General features: G+C 35.7%; 2 protein-coding genes across 2 annotated transcripts in view; one reads left to right on the top strand and one right to left on the bottom strand.

The window, feature by feature from the left end:
- The window catches only part of LOC132700093 (uncharacterized), a 168,563-nt gene that overhangs the window by 122,753 nt on the left and 30,456 nt on the right, over positions 1–15,354 (top strand). The window lies entirely within an intron of this gene.
- Positions 518–10,770, bottom strand: LOC132699159 (uncharacterized). Its single transcript, XM_060665706.1, has 2 exons — positions 10,565–10,770; positions 518–4,672 (listed from the first exon to the last, which is right to left on the bottom strand). Exon 2 carries the CDS (start codon positions 4,664–4,666, stop codon positions 611–613), a length of 4,056 nt encoding a protein of 1,351 aa, XP_060521689.1. The 5' UTR covers positions 4,667–4,672; positions 10,565–10,770; the 3' UTR covers positions 518–610.

Here is a 15,354-nt window from a genome sequence, read left to right as displayed (position 1 = left end):
ACAACCTGCGCAGGAGAAATCGTCAGTCTACGTCCAACATCGGAGATGGAAGGAGCTCGCCACTCGTGCTAGCGAAACGTTAGGAAGTAATTCCAACCGACGACGGCCTTTAAACCCGAATCAAGATAATAGCTTATCAACGGGCCGCGAAAGCCTTAACCAATATTATAGCGTTGGTGAATTTTTTGAAGAAAACATCGGTAATGACATATTGCGGGGCGTTGTGCATTGATTGTATTTTAATGATTGTTCTGTACTATACACATATAAATTTATTTTTTTATTTGTTGTCCTGTTATTGTGAAGTTATATACATTGTATATCTAGATTTAGTATATTATGACGTTATATACAATTTTATGTTAGCATATACTTCATTTTATTTATTTATTTATTATTCAATTTATTTTTTTCCTTTGTATGACTTGCTACAAACAATAATATCTATCTATCTAACCGTTTAGTTTCAACCACTTCAAAGCTATCGGCATTTATAGGCGCACATACAGCGAAACGGAAACCACAACAATGTTTTTTCGAATATTTATTTGCACAAATACAAAACACAATTTAGAATAAATTACTCCTAGCCTAAACTTAAAAGAAAAACCTAGCGCTGTTGCTGCTTGTAGTCGGATATCTGCTTGAGGTACAGGATAATGCTCATCATGCACGCGTCCTTTCGGAACTTTAAATCTTCCCTTTCTAGCTTTCCCAACTTAACCTGAATCTGTATCAACTTTTCATCTATTAAATCAATCTCTTCGTCGGAGCAATGCGACTTCATTTGGTCTCCTATCTCCTTGATCTCTCGTTCGATCTCTTTTATCATACCATTTTCGGTCGCCCTTTTCTCCAAGCTAAGCGTGACCTCTTCTATGGCCGCCATCAACTCCATTTTCTTCTTATGCTCGTCGGAATTCTTCGGGTAGGTTAAGTTGTGCAGCTCGATCGTCAGACTAGTCAGGCTGTTGTCGATCTGCTGAAACTCCTCGCTCTCTTCCACCTCCGAAAAGTCATTTACCTTTGCTCTATTGAGATCGATTTCTTTCTCGATCTGGCCTAGCTCGTTGGCGATTTTGGATTTTGTGATGCTGTTGAACGTCTGCAGCACATAGCCTTTCGCCTTATCCGTCTTGGACTGTGGCCTAGACAGCGAACTGCGAAGCGACAAGAACCTGTTAAAGAGGACGCTGAACCTTTCCAAACAAGCGTTCTTTCTCATCACCAAATCATTGTTGACTCTCAATGAATTCACTTTTTTCCTCGTCTCTTCCATGGTGGCCTTAATTTGGTCATATTGCTCCTCCGCACCCGAATAAGCATCCATCAGTGCCGAGAAACTATCCAAGTTCTGTTCTAACTCAACCAGGTCTTCGGTCTGACCAGCACGTTCGTCCAAAATTTGCCCGTAATTATGCATTTCTTTGAGAAGTTCAATCTTACGCTTCTTGAGCTCGGCGGTATCAAAGTCCAGCTTCTCCAATACCAGAATCAGCCTCATTGTGGTCTCGTCCAGCTCGTAGAATTTGCTGTCCGACTGAACGCCTACAAAGGATTTTATTTCGGGTTTAATCGCTTTGAATTTTTCGGCAATGTCGTTCATCTTTTTTATCGCTTCCGTTTGTTTCGAGTCTTTCTGTTCTGATTTTAGCTGCGCTTGAACTTGCCGAACGAGCTCGTTAGCTTTAGCCTGGCACTTACTTTTCTTTACGCTCATTTTCGCCGGATTAAGGTTGTTCTGTATGGACTCCAGGTCTTTGAGCATTTGGTTTAGGTCTTCCGAACTATGGTTGTTCAAAAGGCTCTCCATGTGCTCTAGCTTAGTCTCCGCCGTCGACAAATTGTCCGTGTCCTTAGCTCGCTTTTCTAGTACGTCCTTGTAATATTGCATCTCAGCTAGCATGCTACCTTTCTGTATGTCCAAGTCGATACCTCGTACGAACTCGAAACTTCCAACTTGCCGGATCAGTTCGTCTAGTTCATCAACCAGATGGGTGTAGCTATAGTCGTAATCGGGACTGTTCATTGAGGAAATTTGGTCTTTAACTTTTTTGAATTTGTTTTGATAGTGCTCCATCTCCTTTGTGATTTCAGACTGTCGGAAGCTGCTCGCATCTACCGAATCAGACCAGAGGTAGAGAGGTTGCTGGCCAAGAGTCAGCTTGGCTTCCACCACGTTTTTCAGACTCTGCGCTTCGTTGTAGAAAATCTCCTTCTCCTTTTCCAACCGCTCGTTTGACTTGGACGAAATCTGGTCCAGTTCCAGTTTTACCAGATCTAAGCGCCCCTGCAACCCTATCAAGGCCTTGACGTCTTGTACCGGAGTTTTGTCGATCTGTTCTCTTATGCTACTCAAATTTTCCTTGATTTTAAGAGTGGGGGATACGTTTTCGTCGCCTGGTTTTCTAAAGCTTTGCGCTTTCGACGCCCGCTGCTCCAGAATCTTCAAATTCTTCTCCACCTCCGCCGTTATTTCATCCGTTGCGTTTTTGTCATCTATCGACTCAATCTCGAGTAGAATCTTGTTCAGGTCGCGCTCTATCTTGTTGTAAAGCACGCTTTTGTACGTCCCAGAAAATCTACCCACCATGTCCTTGACGCTGGCCAACTTATCGCGTATCTGTTTAACGTTTTCGTCGTACTCTCTGTAATAAGTGGACTTCTCTTGTAACTTGTTGAGATGGTAATAAATTTCGTCCAGCAAGTCGCTCCTTTCCTTTTGTAATTGGTCGTAGCAAGGCGGAATGGTCAACGATTGCAAACTAACTTGCACCTTGAAAAGGTCGGCCTGTATGTCTTCGAAATCCTTATTGTACTTATTTCCGCTGAAGTTTTCCACTTTTTTGCTTAAAATGTTCACTCTTTGACGGATGTCGACGACATAAAGTTTATGTATCAGCTCGTGGATGTCGCTGGATACGATGTTCGCGTTTTTGGCCACGGTAGCGTTGGAATCTGCCAAGAACGGGCTCAAAGTTTTAAGATAGGATTCGAGTTTTTCTTTTATCAAGTTCTTGTTGTGACTTTCGTCCACTTTCTCCTTCAAATAGTATACCTGTCTTTTAATTTCCTCTATTTTCGAAAACCTCTTGTGCTGCTGGTTTTCCAGTCCCGACGGGTCCACGGTCAACAGCTCAGGGGTGGATAGATGGTACAGCCTCACTTTGGTCTTAATGAGCTTGCTGTTTCCGTCGACTTGGTGTAGGCTGTTGTTGCTCCCGTATGAGTGCTTGTTCAAGGTCAATTTGGGTACCGATTGGGACTGCTTCTTGTTCAAATTGCTCCGTAAGTCGCACTTGGTGGCTATGCCGTCCCGAATGTCGTTAATCGACATTTGCATTTCCTCCAGCATACCGTCCAGCCTTATGAGCGACAGGTTCGAGTACGAGTTCAAGTTGAAATTGTTACGCACATTGTTCCAATAGTTCCAAAACTGATCGATGACCGTGTGCTTTTTATCACTGCTCTTAACTTTCTTCCGGAGCACCACGCTATCCTCTACTATCTGCTGGATCGTCTTCTGATCTTCTTCCATTTTGATGGCCGATTCTATATCTGACACGCTTTTGTTTATTTGAGACAACAAATTGGTCTTCGCGCTTTTCTCGGTGTTGTCGTAGCCTTCCAAGTTACCGACCGAGTCTTTCAACGCCAACAAGTCCTTCTTCAGCCTGGCTTTGTCTGCGGCCTGGTCCGGCGCGACGAGCTTCTGGAATTTGTTCGATGCCTGGTTCAAGCTGTTAGCGAAGTCTTTCTTAGCCATGAGGTTTTCGTGGTTTTTAACAATCTCTGTGAACTTGTGAGACAGCAAAAGCACCCTCTCCTTGTCTTCGGAATCTGTCGGCTGGACCGCCCTAATTTTTTCATTAATTTTCAGCAGGTTTTCGCGTATTACCGAATAATCCACCGCGTTGTTGTCGGTAGCCATTTTGTCGATCAACGACTCGTTCTCCGCCAACTTGAGCTCTATATCGTTCAGCTCTGTCAACGTTTTCTCTTTATTCTTCGACTGCCTTTGTACGTTTTGCAGGCTCGACTCTCTCAAAGCTTTCGACACCTTTTGGTATCTACTAGTAAGTACTTTGGTTAATTTGTCCTTCAGTTCATGCGCGGACGTCCCGGCGATCGTCTGGATCATCTCCAAATCTCCGGCCAACACCTTCAAGGTCTGCTGATAAACCCTGAGCTGCTTAGTATCTTTGTTGTCCACGGCAGTGCTTATTTTGACCTTCAAGTCTTGCAGTTTCGCTTCCACGTCGCCGAGAGTGACCGGCTGACTCTTAATCACTTGCTGAAGCCTTTTGCTGACCTTGACTGACTTGACCGACGACCCGGACGTCACCGATCTCTTACTCAAGGGCATTTGGACGAAAGAATCGCTTTCGACGGCGCCCATGTCCAAATCGTTGTCTCCCGGCTCGATGGAAAGCACGTCCTGCATCGCGTCTGATAGATTTCTAAGCGTTTCATTGATTTTCTTCTGTTTCGTCTTCCCGGTAAGGGCTTTGACCTCGTTGGAGTGAAACGCTAGCGATTCGACAATGGAATCTCTTCTCTGCTTGGACAGGTTACGTCTGGAGTTCCGCAAGGTGGTCCGCAGTGCCGCCACCTCGCGGTTTATGTGTTGGAGCCTGTCTTCAGGCTTGGAGTGTTGGCTGCCCATCGTCGTCTGCAAGAAGAAGCGTAAAAATACGGTTGACTAATCGGGTTGGAATTTACTGTTACAAATAAGTCGGTCGAGTTTTGTATCTTTTAGATAAGGGAGATAACCGGGCCGTGCTTCCAATTGTTTGAGTAGGAGCGAGATATCGATAATATGAAAAGCTCGCGCTTAAGGCCCGTCCGCACTTGCCCAATATCGTTGTCGACAGAGTTATTCAAAACTTTACGACAATTTCTACATACAGTGTCTACAAATTCAAGAAAGATCAGTATTTATTCATCCGTAAGTTTACGATGGCTTAATGACCTGTGTACCTGCGTAGAGCTGCAGGGTGCCAGTGTAGTTGGTTGTCAAATGATCAAGAAACCAGGCCCGTACTCTAAAAAATATCCTGATTATAACACCGAATATTTGTTTACCTTTTTCCGTGATACTAACATGATATGATTTTTGTTACCTTTTTTATGTGATAATATACTTGAAAATAATAATCGTTTTATGGGCTAAAATGCTGTAGTTAAATATCCGTTTCACTTAATTCGTCGGTTTTTCTCAATAATTACTTGCAGCTATTTTAAGAGGTGTTTTATGCAGTCATTACATTTTTTTCTCTAATATTCAATGCGTTTAAAAACTAATAATTTTCGAATTCAAAGGCTGTGCCAGCTAAATTTTGACTACAAATTGATTTGAAATTTATTTAAATTGAATTAAATTTACATTTACATTTTTTATTATCTATAATTCTTCAAAGAAAATCAATATTCGATAGTCGATATTTGACTGAATTAGTTTTTTTATATGATTTTCCATTTTTTGTAAAATAAAATAAAAAATTCAGAAGTGCAAACCGAGAGCTGATGTACCAGTAACATTTTGGCTATATTGGATTAAATTGAATCTAAATTATCTATTTATTTACATTTTTTGTATCATTTTCTACTTTTTTTGAAATTAAATAAAAATGCCAAAGCAGAGTTGGGCAGATTTTGACTGAATTAATTTTTTGTATATAATTCTTATTTGTTCGCAAAGTCAGAGTCAATGTCAGGTACATTTTCAATTAATTAAATTGATTTGAAGTAAATTGAATCGAAATAAAATTTAAGCATACTTTTTTGAAATATAATTTTCTGTTTTTTTGTAAAATAAAATAGAAATTCAGAAGTGCAAACTGAGAGCAAGCAATTTGTCAGCTACATTTTGACTAAATTACATTAAATTGAATCGAAATTAAATTTTTATTTACGTTTTTTGTATCATTTTCTACTTTTAGTTAGAGAGTTAGTAGAGTTAGGTACATTTTGACTGAATTACATTTATTTATGATTGAAATTAAATTAACGTTTATTTTTTTTAAATATAATTTTCTATTTTATTAAAGATAAAATAGAATTCAGAAGTGCAATCTGAGAGCAAGCAATGTGTCAGCTACATTTTAACTAAATTAGATTAAATTGAATCGAAATAAATTTTTTATTTATATTTTTTATATAATTTTCTACTTTTTGTGAAATTAAATAAAATTGTGCGAATGCCAAAGCAGAGTTAGCTATATTTTGACTGAATTAAAGTTTTTTTTTATACATTTATATTTTTTGAAAAATAAAATACAAATTCGCGAATGCAAAGTCAAAGTAAGCGGTGTAAGAGGTACATTTTTAATGAATTAAATTGATTTAAATTAAATTGAATTGTAATTAAAAAGTCGGTTACTTTTTTAAAGTTGAATTCTCTATTTTTTGTAAAATAAAATAAAAAATCAGAAAAGTAAGCAATATGCCAGCTACATTTTGACTAAATTACATCAAATTGAATCGAAATTAATTTTTTATGTACAAAGTAGAGTTAAGTACATCTGGACTGAACGAAACTTTTTAATATAATTTTTTATTTTTGCAAAAATTGAAATTAAAATTAAATTAACGTTTACTTTTTAAAAACATAATTTTCTCTTTTTTGTAAGATAAAATAGAATTCAGAAGTGCAATCTGGGAGCAAGCAATGTGTCAGCTACATTTTGACTAAATTAGATTTAATTGAATCAAAATTAATTTTTTATTTATTTATTTTTTACTTTTTGTGAAATAAAATAAAATTGCGTGAGTGTCAAAGCGGAGTTAGTTATATTTTGATTGAATTAAAGTTTTTTTATATAAATTTATATCTTTTGAAAAATAACATACAAAATCGGGAATGCAAAGCCAAAGTAAGCGATGTAAGAGGTACATTTGTAATGAATTAAATTGATGTAAAGTCAATTGAATCGAAATTAAAAATTCTATTTTTTGAAAAATAATATAAAAAATCAGAACAGCAAGCAAGCAATTGCAGCTTTTATATAATTTTCTACTTTTTATGCCAAGGCGGAATTAGCAATATGCCGGCGGCTACGTTTTGCCTGAATTAATTTCTTTTATATAAATTCTTATTTTTTGTAAAATAAATTACAAATTCTGGAGTGCCCGGTGAAATTGAGCAATGTGCCGGTTACATTTCGAATTAAATTGAATTGACTGTAGCGGGTGCAAAGTCGAATTTTGTCTCATTAGCGAGATATATTTCGTGTTTAAGTTCAAGGCATAACGATCTGGCGTTAATTTTACGCGAGGCCAAAGTTATTTAACATTTTTAACTCCGCAAAAATATCCCGAATTGAATCGAACCCGCGGTTTTTCCATTAAGTGAATTCGAACGCCACGGAGTATAGACTACGTTAGCGCCAAATTTATAACGTGGTCCCCCCCACCCCCCAAACGTTAACGCGAATAATTCACTTTTGCGTATTTTTTATGCCCGTCCGTATCAACTGCGCTCCCGTTTAAAAAAAAAACCGACGCGCTAGGGCCGTTCTGGAAATTAATGCATCACAGGTTGCCTACGGACAAACATCGAAATTAAATTAATTCGTTTGACATTTGTTGTTTATTATACCGTAGTTACGCAGAAATTCATTAATTTCGCATTACGCGGGACGGGCCTTTTATTTCTATCGGAAACGTGCTATTCAATTTCAATGATAATTACGCACTTATAATTTAAGCTCATTATTTCGCATTTTTTATTTAATTTTCCTACTTTCTGAAGAGCACAAATACATTTTTCCGCAGTCGATAGTCCGAAACGAATGCCACCCAAAATAGTGAGTAAAATCATCACAATTCAAAAATTACAAGAGTAAACATTTCCGAGTCAAAAGCGCAAGTGTATAATTGGTTGCTTACCCCCCATGGAATGTTTTAGCTGTTTAACTGAAGACATTTTAGTAATTCCAGGGCGCAATTTAAAAAATGTGCGGCAAAAGTATATATATAATAGTTGCTAAGAAACATCTAAATGATATGATGAGATTTAATATTTCCTAATTAATTCTGTACGTTTCATCAAAATATTTTGATTAGTAGTTTAATTTGTACTACTTAATAGTGTCAATTTGTCAACGCAGGTCTGAAACTGATAAGTATCCAAGATACAGAATTTTAAATATTTAAAAAACGGTATTTTTTAAAATCATTATTATTTATTTTTTGTAAGTCAGTAAAAGTGCAACTTTTTTGACTCTTGAGTTATTTTCATATCGTGCTTCGAGCAAAAAAATAAAAATCACGAAAACTGACAATTTTTTTTTGACCCTTTGAACTTACCATGTAGCGTTGTAATAATTTTCGCACTCTGCTATAAAAGGCAGCGTTGCTGTATGTTTTTTGAAACACTCTGTATTAACAAAAATTACTTGTTCTTTTTTCTTATTTTGTGGCTCTAGGTTAACGGCAACTCATTTCTGAAACAGAGATAGTGAATTGGAAGAGATTTCGTGTTCACACCATAGACCATTTCTTCTTTCTATTCCCTGACAGCTTCAAGTTGTTTCTTTATTCTGGTTCCACGCCAAAGTCTCTTTTTTGGTTGCATCAAAACAATAACTGCGACTCACATAGCGTAATTAGAAGTAAATAAATCTACTACAAACATTCAATCCTTCCCAGGCTAGTTTAGATGCCACTTAACAATTATTTGCTTTCCACCAGTGGATTCTAGCTCAAGATGGCGTCCCTCTGAAGCGCTTTTAGTTCGTAGTGTTGGATGCTGTTTTATTTCCTATATTATTAGAAAGTTTTTACTTATCGGTGTACCGTTTGGTTAGTTACTCCCCAGACATTCCAAATATATTATTTTAGGCTGAAGATGATCGCTTGAGTGCTAGAAACATGTATTGACGTCTTTTTAAAAAATGTGTGGAGGAGCACAACGTTGTTCCATTGTTTTTCTTAGATCTCATAATAAAATAATTGGTAGTTGGCAGTTTTGATCAACAATAGCAGACCAAATGTTTATCAAGCCCCCCCCCCCCCAACAAGTGTAAAAAATAAACATGATTGACGATTAGGTCACCGATGAAGCGTAAAAATTGTAAAACGCTAAACAAATCGATCGTATTTGTACAAGGTAAATAAAGTTCATTATCTCATTGGTTTCAAAAGTTATGGCATTTTAAAATATACAGGACGGCTCAAAAAAGCGTGTCAACTTAAACATACATTTGTTTATGGGAGCACCTTATTTTTAAATTTTGTTTTGAATTCTTTTTGAACTTTTCTTAAAATAATACTAGTTATAACGTTTGATATTAGCGTTATTCGAAGATGGCGTAAAAGATATAGATAACGGAATTTCAATTAGATGCTACAGGGTGTTCAAAGTAAACGAGTCCAAACCAGTCCAGTCTCTGATGTTCTTCAGCCGAGAGCATTGTCGACGTCCGGACCGCGTTTTCCCTCTATCTTTCCTTATATTATGAGTTGAGGGAAATTGTACGCTGTTTTTCTTTTTTTCAATGTACCGAGAAGCTTCCGTTACTTATTCAATCGATGTAGAACTTCCAAATTTGAAACGCGATAACTCCATAATATCGTTAACATTCTGCGATACACCCACATCTCAAACCCTTCCAGCTTATTTATTGTGTTCACTTTTAATGTCCATTACTCAACACCGTAAAGAAGTGTACGTAGCATTTGATGAAGTTTTGCATATTTAGGAAATTTCTTCTTGCCATTTCCATACTTGCTCTTATTTGTACATGGGGATTTAGGACTTCACTGGTCCAACTTCCCAAATATCTGAACTTCGAAACTCTTGCTGTTGGCGTTCCATCTACAGTTACGGATGGGCCACGATTTATTACCATAACCTTTGTCTTTTTTGTATTTATCTTAAGGTCCGTCGAGTCGCTTACAGTGGAGATCTTAACTAGCAGCCTTCGTAGGCCTTCAGAGCTGCCACCAATGTGTCATCGGCGTATCTCTACCATTTTCACTATTCCGTCCTCTGCCAACTCGAGTGCATTTTGAAATATCAACTCCGAGAACATATTAAAAAGCATAGGACTCAGCACACACCCTTGTCTAACTCCATGTTTTATGGGTATCGTTGTTGTTTCGGAGCCTTCTAGTCTTATTGACGGCACTTGATGTTCATAAATCTTTTGGATAATTTTAAAATCTGGAGAGTCTAGGCCTCCACTTTTAAAAATGCTTAGTAATTTCTTTTGCTTGATGCAATCAAAGGCTTTTGTGTAATCTGCGAAACACATGTACACTTTCTTCCTCTAGTCTCTACACTTCTGCAGAAGAACTTTTCTAGCCCCTAGTCCCTCACGAAATCACATTTGTTGTTCGCATAAATTTTTGTCGAATTTAGGCGAACTACCCTAAAAGACGTATATCGACTAGACAATCTCTTCATGTTTAATGAAAGGTTTGATCTCTATCGTTGACTCACTCTGTACACATACAAGGCGAACGATCGAAATCCACAGACTCTTAACCGCGACGAAAACGAAATCTGATAAATGAAAAATGGACCCCGTGTTTTCACGGGGAAGGCGGAAAAACTCACCTGAGAAAGTTTCCAAACAGGGGAGCTGCGACTTTTACCGAACCGCAGATAACCATGTTTAAAAATAATCTGCTGGCGAACGACGATCTGATAACGTGGCAGATGATAAGCATTATCAGAGATTAATTGTCGAATACGCGGAAGGCGAAACGGCGACGTTGCAACATCGTGCCGTTCAACCGACCGACCAACACTGAGCGGGTCGAGCCCACTTCGTCGGTTTAAAATTAACAACAATCGGTCTGGCGGCGATAATTATAAAGACGTCGACGTCTACGAGGAATAATCGCGGTTAAATATAAAAAAGAGACGGGTTGGTATTCCGTTAGGCGTGAAAAAAATCAAGAGATGTCTCCGTTTCACAGAACAGAAAGCATTCTATAATAATAATAATGAATACATTTATTGCAAAATTTACATATTAACTTAAAAAAACTCCGAATAATCGGACGCGAATTGATACACCTACTTCTCTATTGTTTTAAAAAAAATTATTGATCACAAAATAGCATGTGTGCTATTTCAAAGAAGACTGAAAATACATATTGCTTAAAAAAGGACAATTGTCAAATTCCTTTTACAATTTTTGCGACAACTAATTCACTAGGGAGTACCCTAATTATTATAATAATAATAAATACATTTATTGATGTGCCAAATACAAAATATGGTTCATAGATATAAGAAAGTGATACGAATTAAAGAAAGACCCGGGCAAGCTGTAAGAATGGAATCGATCAGGTCCGTACTTTGCTTAGAATTTAATTATTTGGGGTTTCGTTAGGAAAAATACTAAACAATATTTATTTATTTATGTATGTATTTATTTTTAAATCTAAAATAAAATTACAAATTATTTTTATTACCTACTTAAATTACTCCAAATTATTCACATAATATATCAGTATCACTATATACAATTATTTGTCCATGATCAACCATCAGTGCCCTTAGATATCGAAGAATTTTTTGGTGCTCACTTAGGGTTGTATCTAATTCCGAAAAATTAATAAGCCCGCGAAATGTCCCGGGATTCTCGGAAGTTTAATAATTTTTATTATGTTCCTGTATAGTTACCCAATAAACAGAACTAATATCGCAAATTCCGTACTATTATTAGTGTTGGGGCTGGTCAATTCACTAGTCAAATTCGATCAAAATGTTTTAAATAACATCTTGCAATTGTAGAATTTTACCTATTAATATTTAATAATAATATGTATTTTGCAATAAATTATTATCCGTTTGTGACGTCTAATTAACTAAGTCTCAGAAAAAAATGCGAAGAAATTACCTTGTAATAAAACATCTCTTTTCTACAATTTAGCTAATCAAAATATAACATTTTACGTATGTTTGAAAATATTTTGAAACATCAACAATTTTCTTTTTTCCTATATTTAATGTATTGCGTATTTGTATTAAACGGAATTATGTTCAAAATAAATTATCACTTGCTAATTACAAAATGACGTTTTCCGTTCTCGTATAATAATAAGACGATTACATTAGTCAGACTTGAACGTATATATTTTATGAGTGGTCGGTTGTTACTTCTAAAAGATTTCTTTAACATTTTATAAGCATACGAGCAATGTGGTATATATATGATAATATATGGAGTGTATAAAATTAAGCATTACTAAATAGTGCAACCAAGAAAAGGTGAAAGATCACACCTAAACGTTCTTAATAGTTTCCTTTAATTTTATTATCCAAACCTAGGCAAAGGCATTATTTTAAGTAAGACTGATATTATAAATATTATATTTTATAGGAAAACCTATTATATTAATATTGCATGTGCGTGCATTGATCGCGTTAACAGAAGGAAAGGACTTTCTTTACAATTTGTTTGTTTTATATCTATAACATGTTTAAATTGTTATTTTAAACATTTAAAATAATATTTTGCGATGTTTATTTAATTTTTATAATTTAATAAGAATTAGTAATAAAAATCTCTTTACATCAACGAAATTAAAGACTACCTCCATAGTTCACAGTGCATATAGATTGTCAGAAAATGTTCTCCCCCATGCGGTTGTCGTCTTTGTGGTTTCGTATTTACTTCCGAATAGCGACAGCATTGCAAGAACCGTAAATACCGAAAAACGCTTCATGCTTACAAAAAATCAAATTAAAAAACCCTTCAGAGAGCATTTGAACCAAAACATCATAAATGTCAAAAGGACAACAAAATATCTCATCAATGATGAATCCCAGCGATATCAATCATTTTCTCACAACTTTCCCGATTTTATAAAAAAAAAGTCTAAAAGTCAACTCACCAAGAAGTGATTGCAGTTTTGCACACCTTAAAAGTTACGTCCCTGACCAAATAAAAACGTTAAAATTTATGAACTTTATGTCAACTTGTTTTGAAAATATCAATTAAAAACAATTTTCAGGACAGGGTTTCTTCGCAATATGGAATATAGAATGTATAGAAAATTAGGGCTTTTGGACTTTTGGAATAATACGTTGTTATACTAAGTGGTCACACCCACAAATTGTTGAACGAAAGGTTTTGTTAGTCTAAAATTTAGACTCTAAATAGTCGAATAAATATTCTGTTAGGAACGTGAAACGGATCTATTTGAATCGAAATTGGCATTGGCAGTATGGAATTTGTTTAGGGTTGTCGCCTAGAGATTAATTCAGTAGTAAATATATCGAGAATATGCGCAAAAGACAAAAAACAAATCTTGCATTTTACCCATAAAAATATATTTTTTCCGGGCAAGTACAAATCTACAAAATACTAGCGTTAGTATATTAGAAAAACAATTTCGTTACCTATTCACAACATTTCTGTTCCCCTAAAATTAAAGAATTTCTATGTTTGGATTATTCAGGGATATGAAAAAATTGTACAACGATTTTTCAATCTGTTGTTTTTTTCCTATTCTTTCCTTCAGAGATATAACATGTTAGAGGACGATATCTCCCAACATTAGTCAACAATCATAGAGTTTTATTTGGCTTAACCGGTCAATTTTAATTTTTCGTTATTTTGCGTCTAGAAGGCAGAGTACGTAGTACAGAATTTACTTATACAGGGTATCTTGTACGAAACAACAATTACTCAAGTATTTTTAAGAGAAAAATTTCATCTAAGCGTCACCCGCAAAATTTTTTGTTTTCAAAATTTTAATGTTGCTTAAATTTTGACTGTGACATTTAGTGCACATCTTTTAGGTACCAAAGCGCATCAATATTTTTAAGTTAAAGTTTTCAAAAACTAGTTAAAAAAGCAATAGAGTTTTCGTTAGTTTCGTATATTTTAAACAATAAAAGCCCCAAAACAAAAGACGCACTTTAATTACCGTTCGGAAAACAAACGAAATGTAAAAGAAAATGCCGCTTTGCTCGGTATCGTTCTGGATTTATTAACATTTTCGGATATATAAAAAAAAGCTTTGACGACGTTGTTCGTGCCGCCCCGTTTATTTTTTTATATTTCTCTCCCCGTCAAAACACGTTTAATACGCTTCGTTAATTTCGTTAATTCGTTTCGGCCCAGTAAAAGCAACTACAATAAAAATTTGGCGTTATAATCTACATTCTTGTGATTTAAAACATAAGTATTGCTGTCTACCTAGTAGCGGATTGCCGGTTAACTTCTGATTGCCAAGGAACTGTCATTTGGCGACCATCTTCGACTATCTGGCGACCATCAACTTAACAAAACAAACAATAAAACAACCAAATATGTCAAAAGTAGGTCGTATTAAGGACCTAAAGGACTCCTTCTCCTTACTTCAAACGGTATTAAGTCTCACTTTTAAAATTTTTCGAGAGAGCAGCTTTTAAGTTGGAAGTATGTGTGCTACCTGCCTATAGTGACTAGGAAATAAAAAAATTAAACTTTTTGACAGATGTTTTTATTTTGAAACCTGATTTTATATAATATTGATAGGCAATTTCAAAAATTCTATCCATTTATTTGTATTACGTAAGGTTTTTTGCAAATATTAAAAAAAAAATCGATATTTCTAAAACAATTTATTTTTGGTTCAGTAAAAAAGTTAAAACAAGTAAAAAAAAATTACTGAGACTTTTTTTAGTGCCATAAAGCTGTGTTATCCGGACATTCGGCTGTGTGTTTTTAAGGGCTTATCCCGTTATCATCGTTATGCTCCATCTGCCTTGGTATCGCCGGTCCACTTCCTTAATGTAATGGTGAAACCTCTCTCCCTGTTCTTGGCTAACTACTCCAAGATTTTCATAAAAATACTTCAAATGTGAATACAGAAAATGTACTTTGAAACTCATATTTCAACTTAGAAGATGAAAGTGTTGTAACATATTTTGAACAATGCTTTCCTAGTTTTCGTCCTTGAAGTTCATTGGTCATTGTGTTAGAAAATCGTTGCTTTTGTCTAATGTTGTTATCTGCGACCCAACAAAAATACCTTCTTTTATGTTGGCATCAGATATGGCTGGAAATTTCTGGCATCCATATTTGAAACATTGCACATTTTTGTCTAGGGCTTTAACAAACTGTTTCATCAAGCCAAGTTTCATATGAAGATCAAGCACTAAAACTTTTTTGGGGTCAGCTAAACTATCCCCTAATAAGTTTTTGTTGCCAGTCGAATAGCAGAGTCAAGATTGGGATACACAATTTGTTTCTTATTTTTTCTGTCGAATCCTTGAACATTACACGAACAAAAATAACGACGATCACTGTGATTCCAAGGCTCTCGCCATACCATCGGAACACCAAATATTAAACATTTCTTCCTATCTTTTTGCCAGTTTCTGAATGGTTCAACGCAAACTAA

Source organism: Cylas formicarius, unplaced genomic scaffold (genome assembly GCF_029955315.1).
Source record: "Cylas formicarius isolate icCylForm1 unplaced genomic scaffold, icCylForm1.1 PGA_scaffold_3__17_contigs__length_32017465, whole genome shotgun sequence".
Classification (NCBI taxonomy): Eukaryota; Metazoa; Arthropoda; class Insecta; order Coleoptera; family Brentidae; genus Cylas; species Cylas formicarius.
The sequence above is the reverse complement of the archived record's forward strand: the minus strand, read 5'-3'. Positions and strand labels throughout refer to the sequence as shown.